Source organism: Pteronotus mesoamericanus, unplaced genomic scaffold (assembly GCF_021234165.1).
Source record: "Pteronotus mesoamericanus isolate MK-2021 breed Mesoamerican mustached bat unplaced genomic scaffold, CSHL_Meso_final contig_40, whole genome shotgun sequence".
NCBI lineage: Eukaryota > Metazoa > Chordata > Mammalia > Chiroptera > Mormoopidae > Pteronotus > Pteronotus mesoamericanus.
Window position 1 is genome coordinate 4,786,801 of NW_026555150.1, and position 26,677 is coordinate 4,813,477.

Below are 26,677 nucleotides of genomic sequence, written 5' to 3' on the forward strand. Positions count from 1 at the left end.
AGATAGGCCATCTGCATATCTTTTCCTAATTTCTCTGAACAACTGAAGAGTTTTCTTAAAATGTCTATATACAGCTGGGACACAGGGATGCAATATCTAATAAACCAATTGTCCATCTAATCTGGCTCCTTCTCTTTGACAGGTGTCTAAACCAGATAGAGGCATTAGAAGTAATATAAACACTTAAAATTCACCAATTATGCAAAACCATACAACTGGGAAATTTTCTCCTTGACCTTAACTAATGATCAAATTTTCCCTGAAGTATGCAAACTGATAGCAATGTGCTTCTTTTTTGGCTGCTTTTAAAACCTTCATTTATACAGGCAGCTAAAAACACTAAACTGTGATTCTAAACATTAAAATGAAAATGATTTCCTTTCATACAACCGTATAGGAATTCTACTGAAAGTTACACACAAATACACACACATACCCGCATCAGCATTCTGAATAATTACAATACTTCTAATCTAATTAGGAAAACAATTAAATAGTGTATAGTAATTTCAAAAGGGAAACTGAGGCTATAAATCCAGAACATCATTTGGATGAACAGTCAAAATTCACTGATCAGGTATTTGGAACCATCCAGATGACCGATTTTTTTTCATTGCACATCCAAATGCAAAGCATCTGCTGAAAGGTCTGAGGAACTCGACATGACACAGAAAATAAGGCGCAGATAGATACTAGGAAATCTACATGTTCAATAATGACGATTGACTGGAGTTTTCATATTTTACTCAGGTATTCTGATATCACACAAGAAATCACACAAGAAGATACAGCTCAAGAAATAAAAATAAACTAATTAACAAAACATATGCAATCCAATATCTAAAAACTGGACACTGATATCATCAATATTCCCAAAAATGTAAAACTGAAAATATAATTTTTCCTAAAGTTTTAAATCACTACTTCATTCTATCTTTAATAATTCTATCTGGGGTATTTATATTTTGAAAGTCTAGTCACTTTCAAACAGAAGAATACCTGGTGAGATACAGTGTAGATATAGATTCAGATCTCCATTCTTTTTTCATTGCTAAATCCCTTTCGGGAATCACTCTTTCTTAGCTATAATATAGAAATTTGTTCACAGCTATAAATTTACAGAAAAAAGTATTAGTTTCTCAGAACCACAGTTGATAATTCTACAAAGGGTTTAACATGGACTGCAATTGAGCTCATATTAGAGTTTGTGATTCCAAATTCCCATTTTGTAAGTTTTAATCAGCCACAAAAATGTTAGAACAGAATATGAAAAACATTAAAAGGCAATGTCCTCATTGTTGACTATTTATCAACTGAACTCTTTAGTATATTAAAATTAAAACAATCAGTATGCTTTATGGTGACAGGTAAAATGAGTGTCTTACAGATTTCAAAGAAATGTATTCAAATCCATTTGGTCTCTGCAATAAAAACGTGGGACATATAGAGTTTAATAAAATTGTTTTTATATTTGAAAAGGAAAAATAACCAATCCTACCAGAAAATTCAAACATCATTTATACTTTATTGTCATCACTAACTAGGATTCTTCAAAGCCTACAAAATCATAATTTGAAAGAACATATTTTTCCAAAGAAAGATCTATTATGAAACTATTTTACAGCTGTGAACATCCTCATAGAACAAAAATGCTCTGTAGCGTATATAAATACTAATAAGAATGCACAAATCAAACCTCCATTTCTGTGATTATTTTTAAAGAACTGCTTGAGTAGGGACAAAGAGGGCTGCAGTAAGATTCTCAGGAAAATGACAAAGATGGCACTGATTTTTGTTCTGCTTAATCATTTGTTGCTCGAAAATTCAATTCCCCAGCCTTTTACAGTTACTTTCAGGGACCAACAGGCTGGCATGAAATTAAATTAACAAGCAGGTTCCCATCCTGAATTAGTGACTCCCAGCTGTCTGTCCCGTCTAGTTTCCATGGCAGTGGAAGAATCGGTAGAAAATGAGGTGCAGGAAATTGTAAAAAGCCAACATATCAAACTCTTTAAGTTGATTTCTTTAAACTGATGAATCAGTACCGGGGGTGGAGGGAGGAGGCAGAATTGAAGTTAAAGTTTTTAATTTCCTGGCATGTTGAAAAGGCCAGTGTGTTTTTGTTTTCGTACTTGCTGAGGGATGCAAGCAACATCCTTTGTACACATCACACAAGGCTGTAGATTCAGAATGGCATTTAGTTCATTAGGTATCTTACAGCAACCCAAGGGTGTTTAAGGTACTCTGCCTGTATTCTAAAGTGTTTCATTTTATTTTTGTCTTTATTTTTTTAACAGAGGTATTCAAATTCATCAGCATACTAAATGACTCTGAAACATGCAGAAATTAAGTAAAAAATTCTCTTCATCATTGTTTGTTTGCATCAACCCAAACAGCTGGATGGTTGACAGAACTTTTCACTCACATATTTGGGTGTCACCTAGTTACAGCCATAGAGACTTGTCATAAGTACCCAGAAAAACCACATTAATCTTGGCATATACCTACCACAAACAAAGATACGAAGCCTCCAAGTATAAACTTCACAAAAGGTGATCTACTGATATGAAAAGAGATTATTTAACACATTTTCCTGTGTTCGTTTCCCAATTAATTTCTCCACTCATATAGTTAGAGTAGGGTGGGGATAGAGAACCCAGTATTTCAGAATCATTACATCACATTGCAAACATCATCCAAGAGGTAGTGGTTAGTTGGCATATATGCATGTTTCACCATATGCTATTGTTTACCTAAAGTGGAGGCTTGGACAGGAAGTAAAATTCAGAATTTTTTTTTAAGTTGTAAATCATCCAAGATTATACTTCCAGGTCTAGAAATGAGTCTCAATGTTACATAAGAATTTAACAGCCTTTAACATCTACTGTAAAAATATTTACCATCTCCAGTTAAAGCCAGTTTGCTTTGATTATAGAGATGTTAGCATGCAATTTATATAAATATTGTCGTACAATAATTTTCAGTTCATGCCATCATAGTCCAATTTCCTCAGCTCTGGTTTTCATGGGTTCCAAATGTAAGCGATTTCGTTGGTCTGGTTAAATTATACCATAGTACATCTAGCAAACTACAAAAACTCTATACATTATATAAATTATCAGAACAGAGTACTACACACCAAAGAGACACCTATGGTTGGACCATCACAGATGTTAGGAATAATCAAAAGCTGCGTAAAACATTTTAGTGCATTCGCCTGCTCAAACTAAGCACAGTTCTAGCTGATTTTATTTGATATTTACTTTCTCAGTTCTAAAAAAGTCAATGGAAAACAGAAAGGAGTAGAAATAATATATTAACCCAGATTTCGGGATATTTTACCTTTTAGAGGAAGGAAAATAATAGTAACCTCCATTTAAAAGAGTGATTTAATCTCTGTTTAATAGAGATTCTGATTTAATATTCAGAATCTGCAGATGATTTAAAGCAGTCATTGTATACGGGAACAGTTCTGAAATTTGATTCCTTACAATTTTATTCTAATCAGCAGCTACATTTCTAGCTGTGGATATGTGCTATTGATTAGGACTGCTAAAAACTATCCCTTACGATATTCTTCATCACTTAATCTGCCTGTGGTTGTGCTAGTAATCCAGTTCAAACCTTTTTTCCAAATGGTAAATGATGGGAAACGTATTTTTTGTTAAGTAGCACAAATTACTACTTTTGAAGGTACACTGAAAGGAATTTAAAGAAATATTTAATTTCAATAAAATTATCATACATGTTATCTATCTGACACATGGCATTCTCATGAGATTGCCTCTTAGTGTGTGCATGTGTTTGTGTGTGTATGAGAGAGAATAAATATGTGAGTACTAAGAAAATTTGTTTTCATTTTAAAAAATTAATCACTGAGTCAAGTATTCAAAGTATTGGACTTCTTTTGACCTCAGGTCAGTAGGTAAGTAAATACACAAATAAATAAATCACTTCTTTGGGAAACCTCAGGAAATTTATTAAGCATAATCTATACCAAGCACTTGATAAATATACTTAAAACTGAAAATGATGGACTTTCAGAAAAAGGCAAGCTTCAAGCAAAGATTACATGGATTCTAATTGCTACCTCTAACATAGAATGGAATAGAAAATGTGTTATATTAATTAATATTGACCCTTCTTACCCCTTCAAAGTTTTAAAGTTCCACACTAAGCCTTCTGTTTTCAGAAGCAACATATCAAAAGAATATTTTTCAGCTTGACAATTTAAAGTAATATTGTACAGAATAAACTTGAATGTTTTAATTTTCTGCTTCAGCATGAATCTTTGTATTAAAGGCATCAGAAAGGTACAATGACTGTAAGGAGAACTATGATCGTGTCAGTGTTATTTACCCATTTGATAGCCAAATTGAAACTCTCAGGCCTCTAGGGTATTCAGACTTCCAATTAAGCCTTAGAATGAGATGGTAGTTACATATAATCTGATTCTACTTTTTAACACACTTATATGTTTGAATATATAGAATCTCACTTATCCACCCTTTCAGCACAATGAGTCTACAAAGCATTCTTCCCTTCAGTCCCATTGTACAGTTTGTCAAATGACATGCCCGTTTTTAATTCATAATTGGGACCTAGAACTAATGGTAAATAATTCATGTATTCAAATACGTTCATTTTCTACTATGTGCCTGGCCTTGTTCCAAGGACAAGACTCAGTTTTACTGTGCAAATGCTAACATGTCTTCTTAGAGTTGTTTTCCAGAAACAGCTGTTTTTCAAAAACATTCGGGGCACAATCTAAAAACTTTTAAATAGCACTTGAATATAGATTCATTTTAGAAATTACATGAGCCCATTTTCAAATGTATATTGTGACTTTTGTTATTGCTAAAAGGTTCCAATGTTACTTTGGCATGTGTGAAAGCTCTTAACTACCCTTAAAAAAAACCCCAAAACTTTGCAATAGTAAATTATTTAACACATCACCAAAACAAAGTCTTATGAACTCTGACAAAAATTGGCAAAATTGGGATTCTGCTTTTCCAGTTCTTTATTTTAAGGGTCATACTATGCCTTATGAAAATTCATTTTTCCCCACATTGCAGATATGAAGAACAAGGGGTGGGGGTGAGCAAACAAGCCAATGCTGGGTAATCATGGAGTAGAATGTAAAGCTGTGGCTCTCCTTTTAATAATAATAATAATAGTAATAATAATAATTTTTCCTTCTTAGACTCACTCTTGGCAGCACTGGAGTAACCTATGTTCCAAATCCAAAGTCTGTGGACTAAGAAGATGGACCAGGATTATTTCAGCCGAAAGATAATAGAGCAGACATTTGCAATGTCTTCCCCAAACAGGTTAAGAGTATCGACTGATTCTCACAGTACAGTGTACCTGGTTTGTTAATTTTAATCATAGAACAACCATCTAAAATTCAAGGAAGCTAAGGCCCTTACTTATCACAAACGAGATCAATTAAATGCTAATCTAACAGTACCTATCAGAGTCCAGAGTTCTTTTTGGTTTCTAAACAGAATGGCTACTAATTTCCCATCTATGGCACCAGAAACTTCTTTTTATATTTCTTCGGATCACCTCAAAAACACCTCCGGATTACCATCCCAAGGGGGGGAAAAACGGGAAAGTTCAGGGCGTCTCCTGACCCTTTGCTTCATATTGGACATACAGAGTTTTTCTCCACATATTAGCATATCGTCAGTAGCAGTGATGCAGGTCGGCTAAACCCGAAGCTGCCGACGGCAAGCTCGAGCTGCAAACCAGCCCCCGTCCCCGCCCCTACTCTCTCCGTGCCGAACTGAACGTTGAGACGGCATCTACTAGTGGAGTGAGATCGTCTGTCTCCGTAACTGTAAACAACCGGCTGCACTGTGTTCGCTGAAATGTTTAAATACACTCCTGACTGCAAACATATCCACTCACCGAGTAGCGCCAACAGTCTCCCCTTCTCCACCTCTAGGAAAAAGCATCCTAAAACTGAACTGGCAATCCGCCGGTTGTGGCGTAGACGAAAGTGAGGTTACATTTCCCCAGGCATGCCGAGAAGGTACTAGGCGCTGGGCAGATGGGCTGGCTGCGGCTAGATTCGCGGGACCACGTCTCAGGATGAAATGTGAAAACGCACCAAGCTCCGGAGCTGAGCGCGTAGTTAAAGCCAAAACCGACGGTTCCCAGGGCACCGACTGCTGCGCAACGACTGTCCCTTTTGACAAAGATTGGGGTGTAGGGAAAATGCATCGGGTGGGGCCCCAGACAGCGTAGGTTAGGAGGTCCTGAAGTTCTTCCCCGAACCTGCGCTCCCCGAGTGAGATTCGAAGAGATATTCAGAAGCAAACAGGTACTAAAGTGTGTCCTTAGCCCCTAGGCATCGTCTGAGAGAAGGCAGGATCAGAACCCGACTGGCTAAGCCCCGGGCGAACGCTCCGGGTGGGAGGGATACCCGAGGAGAGGCGCCCCCTAGTCTCTCCTGGGACCCAGGCCCCTCTCCCCCACGTCTGTGTCCACTTGTTAGACTGCCGGGACTCTGCGTGAGAGCCCAGGCGAGGACCCCGCTTTCAGAACCCGAGGAGTTGGTTGGCAAAAGTGTCGCCCGAGAAGCTCAGGGAGCCTTCGAAGGGCAGCGACCCCAGGGCCCGCTTGAATCGCGAACGAGGCCGACCTCCCTTCCCCCCCGGGTGGTCCCGGGCTCCGAGCCCGGCGGAGACCGAAAGAAGGAGGAGCGGAGGTTCTGCCACCTCGGGCAGGACTTCCAGAGCCAACACAGCTCGCTGCTCATGGCCGGGAGCCGCCATCCAGCGCCAGCAGCCTCGGGGCGAAGTTCGCCCGGAGTCCTTGGGTTGGGAGGTGGGGGGTGGGGGGTGGGGGGTGGAGGGTGGGGGGTGGGGGGCGGGGGGGCGAACCACCAGGAGAAATGCGCTTACCTAGTCCAGGCGCAAGTTTCGATGTCGTCCCCAGGTGCGGTCCCCCGCCCCCTTGCCAGGTGCTCAGCCCCTCCGGACGCTGCCGGCACCCCGGACTTCAGGCGTCTCAGCTGGTTCCTGCAGGAAACGACTGTAAATCCACATTACTGTTCGAACTGCCGCTCGGGCCCCTGCATCGCTCTCCTCCGGCCGGGGGCAGCTGTGCTCTCAGCCGGCAGCCGCCGAGGGCAGGGACCGAACCTGGCTACCACCGCGCCCGCGAACGCCCGCTGCTAAGAGGGTGCTTGCGCCCAGGGTCGTACGTGTGTGCGAGAGTGTGTATACGCGTGTGTGTTCGTGAAAAAGAGAGTCTGCGTGTCTGTGCGAGCAGAAGGGGTGAGCTCAGCCCCCGGGGCACTCGGAGGTGAACTCCGGGCAAAGCCGGAGCCTGCAGCGCTCCGGGGTGCGGGGCGTCTGCACAGCTGCGTTGATGTTGCCGTGGCCGCCGCCGCCGCGCTCTAAGGCTGGTCGCGGTGGTGCAAAAAATGTTTCTCTGCTACTCGAGACCAAAAAACCTGCCCTGTCTACTGAGCATGCCCGGTTTGACAGCTCCACAGCCGAGGGGGTTTTTTTCCCCCCTTTTCCCCAAGACTCCAGGTTTTAGCCGCAGCTGAGATAGGGGGAGGGAGGAGGAGGGCTGAGGGAGCAGGTAGCGGGCAGAGGAAGGGAAGTCGAAGAAAGATGGGGTGTTAGGAGGTGGAGAGAGGGTAGGAGAAAGCTAGGGATGGGAGCAGAGGAAGAAATATGGATAAACAAAATTTAGATTTAGTACAATGAGTACCTGGCCAGGGAACTCTCGTGACCAGCTTTTATTTTTTTTTTTTCCCAAGGGTTAGGTGGGGTGGGGAGTTCGGAAGAGTATTTGTCATCCCCAAGATCAACCTGGGACAAGGTTCCATAGTCATGACAAACACAAACGCGCGTGTATACACACCACACACAATGGAGTGCGATCACTGCTCGATGTGTAAAACCTCGGGACTGACTTAGAAAGAATGCCAAGTCTCTTGCCAGTATAACTTTGGCAAAAAGAAAAAAGCGAGGGAGAGAGAGGAATTGTTGGGGTTCCTCCTTTCCCCTCTCCCCGCCTTCCAGAAACGCCAAGCCCGTGACTGCGGAGCATGAGTGACCCGCAAGCTCTCGTGTAGGTCTGCGAGAGAGCACCGCCGGCTGCCTCCCGCTGACAGTGCGACCCCAGCGCGCCAAGGCCGGCCACACGCAGCCTCCTGGCGGTGCGTCAAGTCAGCACTTACAATGTCCGTCTGGAGGGGGGTCCAGTGCTCCAGCTCCAGCCGTGCCTGGTCGCCCAGTTCTCTGGGCTCCCCAACCGGCTCCGCCCCTCACCCAGCCGGGCACGGGGGCACGTACCCAGGCGAACCCGGCGCGCTGCCCCAAGCCTTGGATCCCTCCCTTTCCACCCCCTTCAGCTTCCTCGAAAAAGCGGAAAAGCGGAATCTGCATGCCCATAAACTCGCTTCGGGAGCCTTAGGAGTCATATTGGACATGCTCAGGACTTGGGGCTCCTGGCGTGGAGGAACTCTCCAGTCGCCAACATCTGCACGTCTGGGCCAGATGTGAATCTGAAGCGCGAGGCGTTGGCGCCGGATTAGAGTTTGACTCCAGTTCCAAGGAGGACGGCGGCAACGCCCACAGTCGCCTTCTTCCCGGCTTCCCAGGGAGAGCCAGACCGTGGGAGATACCAAGTGCAGAGCCAGGGGAGCTTCACCAACTGGAGAAACCGGAGTCTCGCTTTCCCCCAGACCCCCTCCCCGCATCACCACCCGGGCGGTACACAGGTAGGGGGCGCGCAGAGCAGCGAAGAGCGACTAACCTCTAGGTAAAGAAAAGAAAGCGCGAAGAGTCGAACCTTCTTTGGGGGAAAGACGTTTACTGTTGGTTTTCTTGAGTGAAGAAAGCAGGGTGCGTGTGCTTATGCATGTGTGCACGTACGTTTGTAATTTTTCTCCGCAAGAGCAGGGACAGGGAAGTGAGAGGCTATGGCCGAGCTGAAAGCCCTCTGGGGGTTGCAATAAGGCACATTTAGAGCCTTGGCTGGCCCTAATTACGGGGAAGAGTTCCTCGCGACGCGGTGGGCGCGCGCCAAAGCTTCAAGCTGTTCTCCACCCTGGGTGGTGGCAGCTGTGCGAGGACGGCGTCCGGGCTGAATGGTCTCTGCGCTCCTGAGTTGGGGGACCGGATTTGGTTTCCGAAAGAGAGGTAGTATAGGGTGACGCCAGGGGGAGATCTCGGAACCTTGTCTTCCCGTCTGCCCGGCTTTTGGTACAGGTATTTGCAAAGAGCGAGCATTGTAAGCCCAGTACACCACCGAGGACTGGAAATATACCGAGCGGAGCACTCTCAGGGGAAGGATCGGGGAATCGAGCACGTTTATTCCCATCTTCCCCTTTCCAGCACCGCCTTAAGCTTCGGGCAGGAATCGTTTGGATCCCTGTCGCACACTGTCACCCCACCACCCACCCCCACCCCACCGCAACAAAGAAACAAAAGATGACAACCCGACTCTAGGGGCATGGCAACGGCTTTCAGAACCATCTCTATGTTGGACTGTTGAAAAAGCAATAGGGAAGGCGATGGCTATAAAACCTGTGTCTTGCACCATATGTAAATAAACCTTACTAAAACCCACTAGCCTTATCCAAAACAAAATAAAAACGTGTACAGGTTTTAATCCTAAATTAAAGATTCCTCTTTAAGAGCTACCCGCACCCTGAATGTGGATTGAAAAGACTTTAAGGATACCTCCTCAATTCCCATCTAAGAGTTCTGGAAGGAGGAAAAAAGAAACATCTGGCCAGTCACTTCTCCAGTGATTCCAAAACGCTTGAGAAGCCTAAGGAAATTCTGTAACCAACGATTAAGGAAACAGCTCCTCATAAATGAAAAGGGAATTCAGGCAGAATGGGACATAGACAAACCATGATAGCCGTGGAAATGGAATATAGAATTTAAAACCATGATCATCTCACTCTCACACTCGCTGTCTCTTTGTTACTCTTTTTGAAGTCACGGGGAGGAAGGGACAGTTGATGCCTAGGGATTTCATGATAGGAAACTCAGCTTGTTTCTCTCCTGGCAATTCAACAGTGCGTTTTATCATTTAAGCGCACACACACACACACTCACTCACTCACTCACTCACTCCTCTACCACCTCTTTATATTTTCTCACATTCTTCCCTCTCATTTTCCTCAGTCATCTTCCACAGCTCCCTGGAGCCCTTAATTCATTTGCTTTGCACCTGTCTCCCTTTAGGTCTCTCAAAAACATTGTTTCCCTTTTTAATTCCAACGTACAAAGGGCTCTGTCCCTTTTCTCCTTTTCTGAAGAACTGATTTACAGCTTCTGGAGGCCCACAGCCTGATAAAGTAGGTGGGTTTCCTAAAGCATTTATAAAACTTTGGAGATTCCCTAGACACATTTAAACAACCGGATATTGCAGCATTCTCAAGTCATTTTGCTCATAGGACTAAGATTTCTATTTCAAAGGTGGATATCAGGGAGAAGGCACACTAAATTGCCAGTTTCAGAATGGCCAATGTAAAGGAAAATATAACCAATTATAATGGAGCATGCAATCTGTATAAAACAGTTGCCAAGATTATTCAAAGAATTTGCTAAGAATTTTAAAACAAATATGCCTTTACATTAACAAAGACCACACACATGAACTTGTACACCCTTAATATGTTTATCCCAAGAACTAATGCAATTACAAAAATTCAACCCAGAAAATTATCTTGAAGCATCTACTATGTTCCAGGAACTGTGCCAGCACTGGGAATATGTAAAGAAATTGAGACTTCAAAAAGCTAAGAGATTTTCAAAGATATTTGAACATTTCAATAACCAAAGAAGTATTTACTGAGTGGCTGTTACCATGTACCTGGAACAATAAAGTCCTAGAAAACAATATTTAGATGTTCTGCCTTGGTATTTTAAACATATTCGTGGAATCCATAGGTTGTATTCTCTGCAAAGAATGCATAATGGAAAATATCACTTATTTCAATCTTGTTTCTAAGTACCCTCATAAGTAAGAGTGTAAGTACAATAATATTAGAAGGCTAAAGTCAATAACAATCACATAAAGAAAATCAATGTGAACCATCCAAAATGAAGGGGTTTTGTTTGGTTGCTTGTCTAATGGGAAGATGTTTTCAAAGGCACACTTTCCAAATGTACTTGTTGCGGTAAACCATTATTTCCCATCGCAACTGATAACAATGTCATCCACAAATCAAGCTACCAGAGACTATGAATGGCACCTTACCCTCTGGCTACAATGATTGGAAGGAGGGAAGGTAGCTTAATGATTTTCTACCCTAACAGTTTCCATAAACAGATCTGTACAGTTGCAGTCACCAGCTTGCTGCTAAGGAGTGCCCGTTTCTGGCCGACAGTGGGCCCCTCTGGAAAAAGCAGCCACATTGGAGGAAGCTCACTTGAGCCTGAATGTGAACATTTGGTGGCCGGGACCCTGCACCCATCTATTCAGAGTCAGACATGTTATTTTTCACATACCCAGGTAAGGCTTAGGAGAAAAAGTGACAAGCCAATTAAAGTCCTCTCTCCACCTATTCCTATTTAGTATCCAAATGGACAAATGGATCCTGTAGATGCACAATTCTGACTAGAGTTCCAAGGAGTAGCAAAATTCTTTTTTTTTTTTTAAACTGTGGGCTTTAGTGAGTCTCTCTGTATCCCACATAGCAAGCCTCGCTCATGGAAATATACATTCAGACAGAATATCCCTCATTGGAAAGGCCCCATCAATGCAGCTGCACCTTACTCTCAAAATAAAATACCTCTAATACAGATTAATCATAACCCTCAGAAACAAAAGTGTCTCAATAGCGTACAGTGGCACTTCATTCGTGTTAAAATTATTAGGTTAAAGTAATTGCCTAAATTTAAAATTATAGAAAGTTAAAAGAATGGCACCTTGGTCTTTATATGAAATTCACTTATATTTGATATGCATATACCTATAAATATATGACAATAACAATAATTTTACCCTCAAGGATAACATAGTGCTTTCCCTTTCAGATCTGAAAGCTGGCGTTATGATAGTGTTTGTCTTTTTATTGGAAATACTTTTAAGAATGCAGTATACTTTTTGGCACTTTTTAGCTATCATAGTTGAAAAGAGGAAATATTGATTTCAAAATGTACCATTTCTGTTTGAGAAATGAAATTATACTCCAGAAAAATAATTTGAAGAGTATAGAACAATTAGGGTTGCTCTATTGGCATTTAAATGCACTTGAACTTCTAACTTTGTGACCTTAACCTTTTAAGTGAATTATTATCATAGTTGACTTACAGGTAACAATTTGTATTGAAATAACTAAAGTATTTGGTGCTTCTAAAATGCATGCTTAATAATGGCCATAAGCAGACTTTTATAGCCACATACATTAACAATTGCTATTAGATGCTAACCATTATTAGGATAGTCTATTATAAACAGATTTTAAATGTGTTTTATATGAAAATTAGGGACTAGGATGTTATCATTTTCCATGAAACACAATAAACATGAATAATTTCTTCTCAGACTCAGGAAACAGGTTCCCCATATGTATCTTCATTCTCTCACTCATACTTTCATGAAGCAAAGATTCATAGAAAACCCACTACGTGTCTACTCAGTGCTAAGTACTGGAAAGAGTGATAAACAAAACATACCTGCTTCTGCTTTTGTGGAGATTACAATCCACTGGCAGAAGACCGACATAACCAATCCCACGATGAGGGATATAGTTTTAAATTGATGAGCACTCTGAAGGAAAAGAACACAGTATTGAAAAGAAAACAGAGGAGACTCCATTTAGATTGGGGTGGAGTGGTTAGGTAGCTTCCCTGAGGCAGTGGCTATTAATCTGAATCCAGGAGAATTAGTAAATAGTTAGCATTTCCGAACTGCAGAAAATAAGCTGTGGTACAGTATTTACATGAGAAATAGCTTGACAATGTCAGGTGCCTCTGGAGTGTAATGAGCCTAAACTGTGTATTTGGAATGGTGGTGGTGGTGACATAAGATGAGGCAAGAGAGGCAGAGACCCAAATCATATAAGGATTTAGGGGCCTTGATAAGGATTTTGGATTTTGCCCTGAGGAAAATGGGAAGGTGTGATATGATCTAATTTACTGTTCAATAAATTAGATGCAGGTATCTTTACCTGAAAGAATCAAATCCTTATACATAGCCAACTCTCAAATAATAAACTTTTTCTATCCTTATTCTTTTTCACCTCTCGATGGTACTGAGGGTTCCTTAGAAACTTTTAGGGTACCTGTGTAGTCAAAATTATTTTCATAGTAATAGTAATACTAAGATATTATTTGCCTTTCACTCACATTCTCTTACAAATATAACTCAATTAATTGAATGCAAAAGCAGCTCTGGCTGCTGTGTCTCAGTTATTTGGCATCAGCCCACAGACCAAAAGGTCGTGGGTTCAATTCCTGGTCAGCGCACATGCCTGCGTTGCAGGTTCAATCCCCAGTCTGGGTGTGTACAGAAGACAGCCAACCGATGTTTCTCTCCCTCTCTTTCTCCCACCCTTCCCCTTTCTAAAAAAAGTAAACATTTAAAAAAACACAGAAGCAGATATGAGAATTTAGTTATGTTTTATTAAGCTAGGCGCAAAAGATAACAACTCTTCTCAATTTTTTGTTTGGGAAAATATAGCAGTTTTTTCATGAAAATCTTTGTTACCATGTAATGAATGAGTTTATTACTGTTATTTTAAGGACATCAGTACATAAATATTTAATTCCTGCCTGTTTTAACTTCTGATAAATAAATATCAACAGAGATATACCCCCACAAAGACAATAGCACTTCCAGGTCTTCAAAACATATTAAGAGTGTAAAGGGGTCCAGAGACCAGTGCCAACCATCGAACAAGAAACCACAAACCATTTGTAAAACTGGTTGCAGTTTCTACCGTTCTGTCAGTGTCTTTTACTGTTCCAAAAGGCTCAGACCCTGGATTCACAATAAGAAATTGATTGTTACATTGCAATCCAGAATCATTACTTACAACTACTGTGTGATGCATTTTGAAATTAATCTATTCTATTCCAACTAAATCAATTGCTTTCTTAACCTAGTAACACACATTTGAAAAAGTGTTGATGATCTCACCCCATTTCCAGGTTTAAATAATTACTTCTAGTTTATATCTTCGAGACCGTATCTCCTGTCCCAGCATTCCTCCTGGGCTCCATCTCTAACAGCTGCCTGGACATTTCCTCCTTAGTATTTCAAAATTATCTCAGCCTAAATTTGTTTAAAACTGAACTGATCCTCAGTATATTTTTTCAGTTTTTAATTTTTAATGAACTTGTAAACAAAAAAGCTCCCATTTCAAAATAAAAACAAAATCATAGATCATTTAAATGTTTACAGGTATTACATTTATCTAAGCATCATAAATGCATGTTCAGTTTTAAGATGTTAACTAAATTTCTATGACAAACATACTTTTTTTCCTAAATACCAAGAACATTACAGAGTTAATGCAGAGTCCTAAAGTATAATCTAATAGTCACTAAGTCTTTCTTAAGTCTTCACATTAGGTGTTATTTCTAGCACAGGTAAGCAGGCGTAATCTTTCATATACTCAAACACCGGAATCTTTGGTAGCTACCATATCATCAGCTGGCTTGCAAACAAGAAGCCAACCATTTTAAGAATGTTTTAAGTGAAGAATTTGCAAACCCCAGGGATGGATAAACCCTAAGAATGCACACTTGTGAACATTTGCAACCATCACAACTTTGGCTGAAGACTGTTCATGCAGTCCTTCTGAAATGAGATCTCAAAGCAGTATAGTTCAAAGTAAAAGATTTTTAACCAAAAAACCAAGTAATTGCCACAAAGTCTTGTCTACATTTGCAAGGTGAAATAGATTATTTAGAGACTAATCTTTAACATTTAGGTAAAAACAGTTTCTGAATTTAGTAAAATAATTCAATCAAAAAAATGTAAAAACATTTTAACAAAGTAAAAGATTTTAACCAAAACCAAGTAATTGCCACAAAGTCTTGTCTACATTTGCAAGGTGAAATAGATTATTTAGAGACTAATCTTTAACATTTAGGTAAAAACAGTTTCTGAATTCAGTAAAATAATTCAATCAAAAAAATGTAAAAACATTTTAACAAAGTAAAAGATTTTAACCAAAACCAAGTAATTGCCACAAAGTCTTGTCTACATTTGCAAGGTGAAATAGGTTATTTAGAGACTAATCTTTAACATTTAGGTAAAAACAGTTTCTGAATTCAGTAAAATAATTCAATGAAAAAAATGTAAAAACATTTTAACAAAGTAAAAGGTTTTAACCAAAATACCAAGTAATTGCCACAAAGTCTTGTCTACATTTGCAAGGTGAAATAAATTATTTAGAGACTAATTTTTAACAAAAAAATTGCATATGAACAATTTCTCCACCAATTTGTGTATGTCAACCATTTAGTTACCTTTTCTACTTGAAAAAAAATGCAATAGTTAACTGGACACCAAGTTTCACTTTCTCAGTTAATACTCACAATTACAGTCGCTACAAATCAGGACACAACATCACCAATGCTACCCAGAGGCAATTTATATTGAAATTCAATTCTTTACACCAAGCAAATAGTTGTCCACAACCACTAGCTAGTGTTCATATGAACTCAAAGTTCTAGGTTGGTGGAGAAACAAACGCTGCTCTGATCATCTTCACGGCTTCTTCTGTTCCCTCATCCGTGCTTGGAAACCTCTGGAGGTTTGGGCGGGTTGACCCTGGCCACTTGAAGAGGCTACCGGCTGTGCCGCTTTCTCCTTTTTAATTGTCCAATCAAATCTGTCGTCATATTGGTGGTTCAGGGTTCTGAAGAGATTCCGAAACAGCTGCCTCATGTATCTGTAATCCGGAGCTTCGTCAAAGCCAAGCCCACGACAATAGTTTAAGTACGTGGCAAATTCTTCAGGATACCCCTTACATAAATCTTCAACAGAGGTGGACATCTTTTTTTCACTAATCTTCTCGTATTTTTGTTTCTTTGTTGTAGCCTTTACTCCTTGCCACGGCAGGCTGGTTCTGTTAAAGTACATCAAAACATATCCTATCGATTCCATGTCATCTCGGCGACTTTGTTCAATACCAAGATGTGCATTGAGGCTAGCATAACGGATAGTGCCGGTGAGATTTTTACCTTCTTTGTACGGTATGTGTTGCCTTGTTCTTTTGTCTCTGTATTTTTTGGCCAAACCAAAATCTATGAGGAATAACGTATTACATTGACGCCCAGTACCCATTACCAAGTTATTTGGTTTAATGTCTCTGTGAATAAAATTCTTTGCGTGGACATACTCAATTCTACTGATCATCTGGTCAGCTAACATAAGTACAGTTTTCATTGTGAAGGTTCTTGAACAAAAATTGAAGAGGTCTTCGAGGCTAGGCCCAAGAAGATCCATGACTAGCACGTTGTATTCTTTTTCCTGACCATACCACTGTATGCGAGGGATACCAACGCCACCCTGAAGAATCTTATAGAGTTTACTCTCATACAGCAACTGGGCATGAGCGGCCTTCTGAGATTCTACCTTCACGGCCACTCCCTCGCCATTGGTGAAGTTAATCGCCAGATAAACGTCCCCGAAGGACCCCGACCCGATCTTTCGTACCAGTTTATATTTCCCTCCGACAATGATTTCGGTCTTGGGGCCGCTGCTGCTGCTGCTGCTGCTCGCCATCTTAAGAAATGAAGACAGAGCCTGGCGCGAAGACCGGACACCTCTGACAGGGCGTAAGCAGGCCTCTGGGCTCGCCGCTCGGTCGTCAGTCGTCTACCGGAGCGACGCTGAGGAGAAAGGCGGCAGAAAACGGAAAACGTTGGCTCTTGGTGTTACAGAGCCCAGGTCCCGAAGGGAAACCCGTTCACCTCTGCTCAGTAAGGCCGCTGTTTGTGATGGGTTCACGCTGATAACAGGCGGCTGGGCCACTCGTTTCTGGGCAGCCACGGCTGCCTCGCTTTCGCCGAGGGTGGGGCGAGGGGAGCGGAAAGCTATAGTGGTAACACCGTTGCCACCACTACCGCTCGTTCCCGCCCGGAAGTACCCCGTTGCTCCGCCCACGCGGCCAACTCGTCACAATGGCTCCAGCCAATGGAAAATCCCCAATACTTTAAATAGGGAAAATGGAAGATTACAGAAACTTAGTATCATATTTATATGAATTGACTAAAACTAAAATATTTACAAGTAGATTCATGGAGAAAGGACTAAGAAAAATAAATCACAATATTAATAGTGATTAAGGGGATTTTTAGTGATTTTAATTTTTAAAATATTTGTCTATATTTTCCATAATAAGTATGTATTAAGGCATAATCAGAAAGCTATTATTAAAAAAGTAAAACAGCCCTGACTGGTGTGGCTCAGTGGATTGAGTGCCTGCCCGCCAACCCGAAGGTCCCCGGTTCCATTTCCAGTCAGGGCCGCATGCCTCGATTGCGGACCAGGTCCCCACCTGGGGGCGTGTGAGAGGCAACCGATGGATGACGGATGTTTCACACATCGGTGTTTCTCTTCTCTTTCTCTCTCCCTCCCCCTCTCTCTCTGAAAATTAATAAATAAAATCTTTTTAAAAAATAAAAGTAAAGCAGAACTGTTCTCTCTTTTTTTAAAGGTATTATTTATTTATTTTCAGAGGGAGGGCGAAAGAGAGGAAGAGAAACATCAATGTGTGGTTGCATCTCACACGCCCCCCACTGGGGACCAAGCGGGCAACCCAGGCATGTGCCCTGGCTGGCAATCCAACGTGTAATCCTTTGGTTTGAGGGGCCGGCGCTCAATCCACAGAGCCACACCAGCCAGGGCAGAACTAACTTAAGTCCTATACTCATTCTTGCCTTTCATTTTAAAGGTATGATTCTATTCATATCATCATTTGCTTTTAACATATTTTTTCCATTAATAATTATCTTAATAATGCAGACTGCCCCAGAACCACTTGTTTTATCACAAAAGGAGTTCCAATCACAGAATGGGCATAGGCAGGAGTCACGCACCGCCACACAGTAGGTTCATCCGTTTCCTAGGATACCTCATGCCATGGTTGAAGTGCTAAAAGCTACACACTACGGCAGCTCTGTCTGTCTGTCTTAAAATAGTATGCAGCACAGGTTATTCCACAGGCCATCAAATGGACCTGGTTACAATGGGGGCAGTCTAACCTTTTGCTCAAATGTTATTACGAATAAAGCCTAAAATTTCTTTAACTTAGATCGCTTCTGCAGCTGCCTGGGATGCCCTTCCTTTTCCATTCTAGCTGTCTCTCCATACTTATCAGACTCATATCCATTCCTACTTTTTTCCAAAAAGCCCTCCATGAACTTCCATCCTGAAATGCTGTCTCTCCTCTGAACTGCCAAAGTATTTTTCCTCTCTTAGCCCTTATCCCAATCCTTTGTATTATAGTTATTTATTTAGATGTTTATTTCTTCTATTGTACTTTTATTCTTTGAAGGTAAAGACGTCTTTCTGTATGTCTTGGTTATATGTAATAGACCCTACAAAGATAACTGGGGACAAGTTATGCATTAACAACTTTGTTTCTAAAATGGAAAGAAATGAGAGAAATGTGTGTGTTCTGTTTCATCAAATTTAATTTGAATTATCGTTTCCTGTTTCATACAGGAAACTTTCTTTAAAATCTAGTGCCTTGTTTTAACATGATCCTTAGGCCATGCCTAAGAGGTGTTAATTGTATTTAAAAGAGATTCTATGTATTTAGTAAATTAAGCTGCTTGGATATGGTATTAATAATCAATGGCTGCATAACAAATTACCTCAAAACTTCATAGCTTAAAACAATGTTTTGCCATTTCTCACATTTTTGTGGGAGAGATGGGAATTTTTTTCTCCTGGTCTTGTCTGAGCTTGCTCAAGTAGCTACATTTATGGAAGATTGCCTGGGGCTGGCTTCATCCCACATGGACTTACATGTCTGGTATCTAAACTGGAGTGGCTGGAAAACTGAGGTGTCCAGGCTTCTCTCTCCATGTGGTCTCTCTCCAAGAGATTTCATATTTTCTGTATCAGTTAACTATTGTTGCATGATAAATGACCCTAAAACTTAGTGGCTTAACCAACAGCAATTATCTCTCACGATTCCGTGGGTTAACTATGAGTTTGCTCTGATGGATTTTGACACATTTGTGCCGTTGCATTCGGCTGAAGGGTTGGCTGGCCTGAAAGGTACAAGGTAACCTCACTCATATGTTTGGCAATAGGTGCTAACTGCTGTCCAGATGCCTTAGTTGTCTTCCTCCACATGGTCCCTCATTCTCAAATAGACAACACCAGCTGCCTTGGTGGCTGGTATGAGAGCAGCACCTCATGATGGCCAAGGTAGGACCTACAATGCCCTAAAGGCCTAGGCTCCAGAACACACACAGGGTTACTTCTGCTTGTTTTATTATTCAAAGAAAATCACAAGACCAGAGAAATAGACTTCATCTCTTGAAAAGAGGAGCTGCAAAATATTGTGGCCATGCTTTTGTTGTTGTTGTTCCATAAGCAGAAGTTATGAATTATTATAAATTCAATGTTCTACTGCACTGTGGTATAGTTAAAATGCCAATGTAGATGATGCAATTTTTTTCTTTCTTTTTCTTTTTTATTCAGGAGCACTGTCACATTCTCATTGTAGTTTCATTTTCTTTTTTGTTTCATAGGAAATCCATGAATGCATTCTTATTGTAAAATATTTAAGGAATATAATAATAGTAAACTCTTACAGAGTAAGCTTATACCATGTTCCAGGCTTCACTTTAAGTGCTTTACATATATTGCTCCATTTAACTCTCACAGCAAGTCTTTGAGGTAAGCAATTATATCACCACCATTTTGTAGATAAAGAAACTGAGGCACAGAGAGGTTAAGAAACTTGCCAAAGTCAAATAGTAAGTAACAGAGCCACTATGTTCTGTGACCCCACTATGATTTGTGATGTCAGAGCCTATGCTTTTAACCACTTGTCATAGCTATTTTTAGTCCTGTCCCTACTTTTACTCTGTCAACAATTTGGTATGCATTTCTTTAGCCCTACTTCTACACATTTATGTATATAAATGTGTTCATATGCACTCTCTTACCTAAACTGGATCACATTATATGCAAGTTTCTGAAACTTGCTTTCTCTATTCAAAAATATAACAAGGTGATACAGCAGTACCTATAGATCTACCTCATATTTTAAACAGCTGCATAGCATTCCATTTTGTGGAGATACTATAAATTATGTAACTATTTCCTATTCATGAACACTCAGTTTCCAATTATTTCCTTTTACAAATAGTGTTGCGATAGACGTTCTTGAATTCATTTCTTTCATTATAAATTTTTGTACACTTGTATGAGAATTTCTTCAGAATAGATTCCTAGAGTAGATTTGATGAATTAAAGACTGAGCTGTATACTCCCAAATATCCCTTCAAAAATGCAGGAGTGTGTGAAAGTGTCCGTTTTCCCTGAACTCAACAACAGAGTACATCATCAAATGATTTAATGGACAAAAATACTTTATTGATGTTTTAATACATATTTGCTAGATTGCTAGTAAGGTAGGACTTTTTTCAAATGGTTGTTGCCTTTAAAAAGTTTTTGTGTGCAGTACCTTTGTCATTTTCTCAACTTTTTAATGGATTATTTTCTTTTTTTCTAGTGGATTTCGTGGAATTCCGATATATCCCAGTCATTGTTGTGTATGTTGCTGATATCACTTGATGTTGCCAAATCTATCAGGGTTTTTTTTTTTTCTTTCATGGAGTCTGGGTTTTGTAGTTTGCCTAGGATGACTTTGCCATCCACGATTTTAAAAATATTCATTCTTTGCCTTGGCCAGGTGGCTCAGTTGTTTGGAGCATCATCCTGTACACAACAAGATTGTGGGTTCAATTCCTGGTTAGGTTGCGGGTTTGATCCCCCGTCAAGGAGGCAACTGATCAATATTTCCCTCTCATTTCTCTCTCTCTCCTCTCCCTCCTCTCTCTCTAAAATCAATAAAAATACCCTCAGATGAGGGTAAGAAAATAAAATATCTATTCTTTCCTTCTATTTGATTTTAAATATGTTTTTTAATATCATAACTCTAAAGTTTGTTTTTGTTAGTGACTTCTGTTAAAGGTACAGCCTATTTTTTTCCCCTTCATTTAATTGGTCACTTGTCCCAAAACCTTTTATTGCGAGTGCATCCTTTCCTCAGTAATCTGAAGTTTATTATAATACAAATTAACCTACCTTTATACTTCTTTTTAAAAAATTCTTAACTCTCTTCCACTGATTTGACTGACTTTCCTGAACTAACATCATACTATATTAACATTATTTTATAGTGTTCTGAAATGTCTCCAGTAAGGCATCTCCCTTCCTCTCTCACTCTTTTTTTTTTAAACTTTTCTTGTGGATGAAAGTATATATTTGTCATGTTTTTCACCTATAGGAACTTTCAAGAGGATCTTTCTACTATCCAAAATGTTTTTATATTAACTCCTCCACCCCCATCTATCAAGAATGCTGTCGAATATTGATTATGAATTTGGGTTATTGTTATATGACAATTAATATTTAGGAATGCATTTTACACAGGAAGTTTATCTGTAACACGAAGCAGTAACCTTCTGTCAGAGAAGAGAGTGCATATGAGAAATTCACAGAGAAATTAGGTGGGGAGACCCCATGAGGCAGATGAGGAGGATCAAATCCTTATCGTGATTGAAAGGCCCAAGAGCTAAGACACATAAACAAAGCTTCTTGCTCTCATTGCCCTACTCAACCTTACCTAATTGAGTAAGTACATATTTTGAATAAACAACCTTGAAGTGAAATTATTCCCTGGATAACTTTCACTTTTGCTCTCAACAGGGACTGACTTTGGTATTCACTCTTCTGCCCAGAAGCCCCAAACTACTTGGAACTGTCCTTCTACCTGTAAGAATCTCCTTCCTTTACCAAATGTCAAGTAAACCAAAGAATAAACGGCTCACAGTTTATATATATCCCTCTGGTCATGGCACAATCTTCTAGAAAGATGGGGGGTAGGGGAAGCTACTAACTATCACATTATGCAAAATTATTGTTTTCACCATTTACTTTATGCTTCCATTTGTTTTACTTGATAGTACTCTCTACCATTAACAGGTTATTGGTTAGTATTTTCAACTCACACTTTTAAACCTTAGAATCTCCTTAAACTTAGGAGAAGCTTATTTACGTATAATCTCTAAATTGTCCTACAAGCAAAGCAGACATCATCCATCAACTGTTAGTTTTCAATATGCTTGTTTTCTAAGTAATGTAAAGATGTTGCACATTGTTCCTTCACAGGAAGACTGCCAAAATTATTAATATAATTTCTTTGGAGGAAAGGAGGAGAAATTGTTTCCCTGATGTCTTCGTAAAATTTAAATGAAAATGAATGTGATTTGAGTGTTAGTATTCATGGCTGCTAGTTCTTCTCTGTTAATTTACATTTATATTCTTATAGGTTGAGCCTAGGGAAATTTAAAACTCAATTTCATTAATGCTATAACTTCCATAGGAATCTCAATATGCACAGAAGTTCCTAGATTGTGGAGTTATTGAATGAGAATATAGCAGCTAAGCATAATTGCTGAGTGGTTATGATAGTTAAATATGTACTGTCAATTTTGATTTTCAAAATTCCTCTGGGCCTAAACCCAGTGTCCAAAAAGTTTTAAAAACATGAAGCTAATATACTAATGAATTTTAACATCTTTAAAATGGAAACATTACATTTCTGAACCGTTGCCCATCGCTGATTAATTATGGTTTAAACTAGATCCTGTTTCACATTTGCAACTATTACATTGACATACATGATGTTTGCGATTACTGCATAACTTGAGGTTTGCAAGTTAATCTCACTAGAGTTACGGTTTTTTCATTTAGCTGCTTTTATTGCAAATATGATCAGTACTCCCAGTTGGCAAAGGTACTGTGAAACAGGAATTCATGGTCCAAACAACAACGGTTTCCCCTGATTTTCAGATAGATATCCCTTTTCTTCTTCTTTACAACCTATATGTAGATATACTTTTCAAACATATTATTTAAAGATTATTCTTATGAAATAAGCATTTTAGGGGAAAAAAATCCCTGGACATTCCAGAAAGCTTTAACCGAAATAACACTTTCATCTAATTTTTTTCTAATCCTCACTTTGTTTATTTTGATTAGACCACTCAATAGGTCACGCTGAATTATGTTTTAGAATTACATCTATCCCAGAGAAGTTTCACAGCTCTAAGACTTCACACTTTTAAGCCTCTTATAACTCTACACTATGAGAACTTTGACTGAAAGACTCATTTATCTTACTGCTTTTTTCATCACATGCAGCTAAAAGTTATTTGTATAAGTTTCAATGAACTTGCCAACAGTAGTAAGGTAGAAAGAGGGCAAAGAGAAGAGAGAAGAGGAAAAGAAGGAAAGGGAAGGGGAGGAAAATACTATACACAGACCTCACCTGATTATGCCAGGCCCACTATATTTTGATTAATTCAAAGCCAACTGATTAGTAACCTAATCACAAGAGTGAAATCTCATCATATTTACATGTTTGATCATACTAAAGAGGAGGTGTTTATATGAGGCCTGTACACCAGAGGGAGGGAAACTTTGGGGGCATCGTAGAATGCTGCCTACAACAAATGTGATTCATAATTACAATACAATAAGGGAAATTTTAAAAAATGAGGATTGTAAAATGACACTTCATCAAAATGGGCATCCATATGAAAATCCAAGAATCTTAGTATAGAAATGTGATGAGAATATTTCATAAGGTTAAAGAAGAGAGAAATTATATGATTTTTAAAACATGCATACACTACCAAAATAGACAGAGACTATGGTAGATACCTGTTTTAAAATATCCCAGTTCTTACATAGGCAAGATATCATAAGGGTAAGAACTTAACCTATATACATATTTTAGACCTATTTCTGCTAATGGTAGGAACACTAATGCGTTCTTGTCTTAATGTTGGTAACAATTTAGTTCCTCACAAGGAAAGAAAGAGAAAGCACCAACGGGAAAACCTGCTTTGGACTTTGTATTTACTAACAATGCAGAACTGACTGAAGGTATGATAGCAATAGAAACATTCAGAGAAAATGGCCCCTTTTAAATCCATAACAAAGAAAAAAAACTGTAAACAGTTACATAATATACCAAGGACCTCAGGAAAATAACATTTAAAAATTTAAGACAAAATAAAGGTAAGAGCTAATAAGTACCTATTTTAAAAGTGAAGAAGTATGAGAGGTTCTAAGAGGTAGGAGGGAAATAAGTCAAAAAGCCTGCTCAAAGAGAATTCCTGGGCCAAATTATGAACAAATCAGACAGAATTAGGTCCAGAATCTGGGTGATGGTAATGATGGTGAATGGAGTGAGATGGCAAGAGAAGGATTCTCTTTCCAAAAGAAAGGGTATGAAGTAAAAACAGAAGAGATCCTAGGAGAGAATTTGGAGGAACATTAACATGTAAGGAATGGTTAGAGGGGTACAAGAGATAGGGGGAGAACCTAAGAAAAATAGTGTCATGGGAGCCAAAATAAATAGTCTTAAGAAAGGCCTACAGTCTTTTGACTAGTATGTCAAATCAACATGACCACTGGATTTGTCAACCAGGAGACAGTAAGGACTTCAGTGACAACCCTTTACTTGCAGTGGTAGGGCAAGAATCTGACTTTAGTCTAGGATAGTTTACCAAAAGGAAGCAAGGAGGCAGAAATTAAGACAATGGGTATATAAACCCTAGATACCACGAGACACAGTAGCAGATGGCAATAGACCCTGACCTCAGGCTAATATATTTTTGTTTGCTTCATCCCAGCTTCTAGATATCCCAGGAAAAGAATATATAATCTGGGGGACAACTGTAATAGAATAGGACAACAATTACATAGTAAATTAAAAGTTGCATGTTCTACCCTAGCTGGTGTGGCTCAGTGGATTGAGCACCGGCCTGCAAACCAAAGGGTCCCTGGTTCGATTCCCAATGTAGGGCACATGCCTGGGTTGCAGGCCAGGTCCCCAGGAGGGGGCACACGAGATGCAACCACACACATGGATGTTTCTCTCCCTCTCTTTCTACCTCCCTTCCCTTCTCTAAAAATAAATAAGTAAAAACTCTTTAAAAACAAGTTGCATGTTCTTTTTTGTAAAGATTTTATTTATTTTTAGAGGGGGAAGGGAGGGAAACGCCAATGTGAGAAAGAAACATCAATTTGTCGCGCCTCGAACAGGGACCAACTGACTGGGGACCAGCCAACCAGGGACCAAACACACAACCCAGGCATATGCCCTGACCAGGAATCCAACCAGTGACCTTTAGCTTTGCGGAACACCACTCAACCAACTGAGCCACACCGGCCAGGGCAAGAGTTGCATGTTCTTTCTATGAAAACATTCAATATGAAGAACAGCTAACACAATCTGTGGTAATTAGCCAAAGGAAGAGAAAGAATGCAGTTGCTACCTTAAAATACTGTCATGTGGAGGATAGATTAAGTCTAATGCTATCCTTTTCAAAAAACCAACAAAGCCTAATAAATGGAAGTACAGACAGCCTGATAAGACAACGAAAAATCTAAAAATTATTACTGTACAATATTGGAATGGACTTCTTTCCATGGTGCTCATCGCGGCACACGTAAGCAGAGACTCGATGTCTACCTACCAGGTGTAACAGAGAGGAGAATTCTGCACTGCTCACAAAAGCTTTGGTCAGCAACTCTTATAAACCCTCCCAACTCCTAGATTCAAAATGATCTGTGAATTTGGGCAGTGTGAGGGGGTGAATCACAGAGTCCTTTAGCATTTTGCAAACACTCATACATGTATTGTTATTACTATTATTATTGTTATTATTTTCTTCTGACATGATGTAGTTAGTAATAGAGATACCTCCATCTTCAAAACAGCAATGCACAGCATGCAGTGCTTTCAACTAAAGCCTCTTCCTCCCTTATGTTTTAATGTTGTTCTTTGAGTATAATGTGGCACTACAGTCCCCTCCTCAATGGGACATAGTCTTTGGTTTCTTTTTAAGTGAAAATAACAGATTTGTTCTGAGTCACTCATTTCCTCAGCCCAAATCCTCTTTGTGCCTTCCATATATGTATGAAACTGACTGCAGTTACTGATCAAGTCTGTTACTTTGTAATGAAGAAAAAGTAATAGCTTTATTCACAGGGGTATCAAAAGTTTGACTTTTTAAATCCCATTCTCCAGTCCACTAAACTGGACACCCACTATCCAATGCAAACTCTAGTTAACTTTCTGAGTGTATTCTGCATTTGATTAATGGCATGCATGTGTCTTATTAATTGAATTTGGTTGCTACTCTGCAGTCATAAAATTGTCTATGATCATTGACATTTCCCACAAAAAAGTAGAATATTCAAATGTTATACAAACATGCAAAGAGAGTCTATGCAGAGACAGTATAATATGGTGGTTAATTGTGTAGGTTCTATAGCCAGGCAGACCTAACCGGTTTAAATCTCAACTTCATTACTTACTAACTCTGTGATCTTGGAATAATTATTTAACTGCTCTGTGCCTCAGTGTTCTCACCTATAAAATAGAATAGTAAAAGAACCTGTCTCAAAATTT

The 26,677-nt window shown here is 39.7% G+C and overlaps 1 protein-coding gene across 1 annotated transcript; it reads right to left on the reverse strand.

Moving 5' to 3' along the window:
* Nucleotides 1-15,705: 15,705 nt before the first annotated feature.
* Nucleotides 15,706-16,761, reverse strand: LOC129073328 (casein kinase I-like). Its single transcript, XM_054576977.1, has one exon. The coding sequence runs from the start codon at nucleotides 16,723-16,725 to the stop codon at nucleotides 15,706-15,708; it is 1,020 nt and encodes a 339-aa protein (XP_054432952.1). The 5' UTR covers nucleotides 16,726-16,761.
* Nucleotides 16,762-26,677: the final 9,916 nt, after the last annotated feature.

Bases quoted from the DNA above. Each gene is read 5' to 3' on its own strand.
- LOC129073328 (XM_054576977.1), bottom strand. From the start codon at position 16,725: ATGGCGAGCAGCAGCAGCAGCAGCAGCGGCCCCAAGACCGAAATCATT.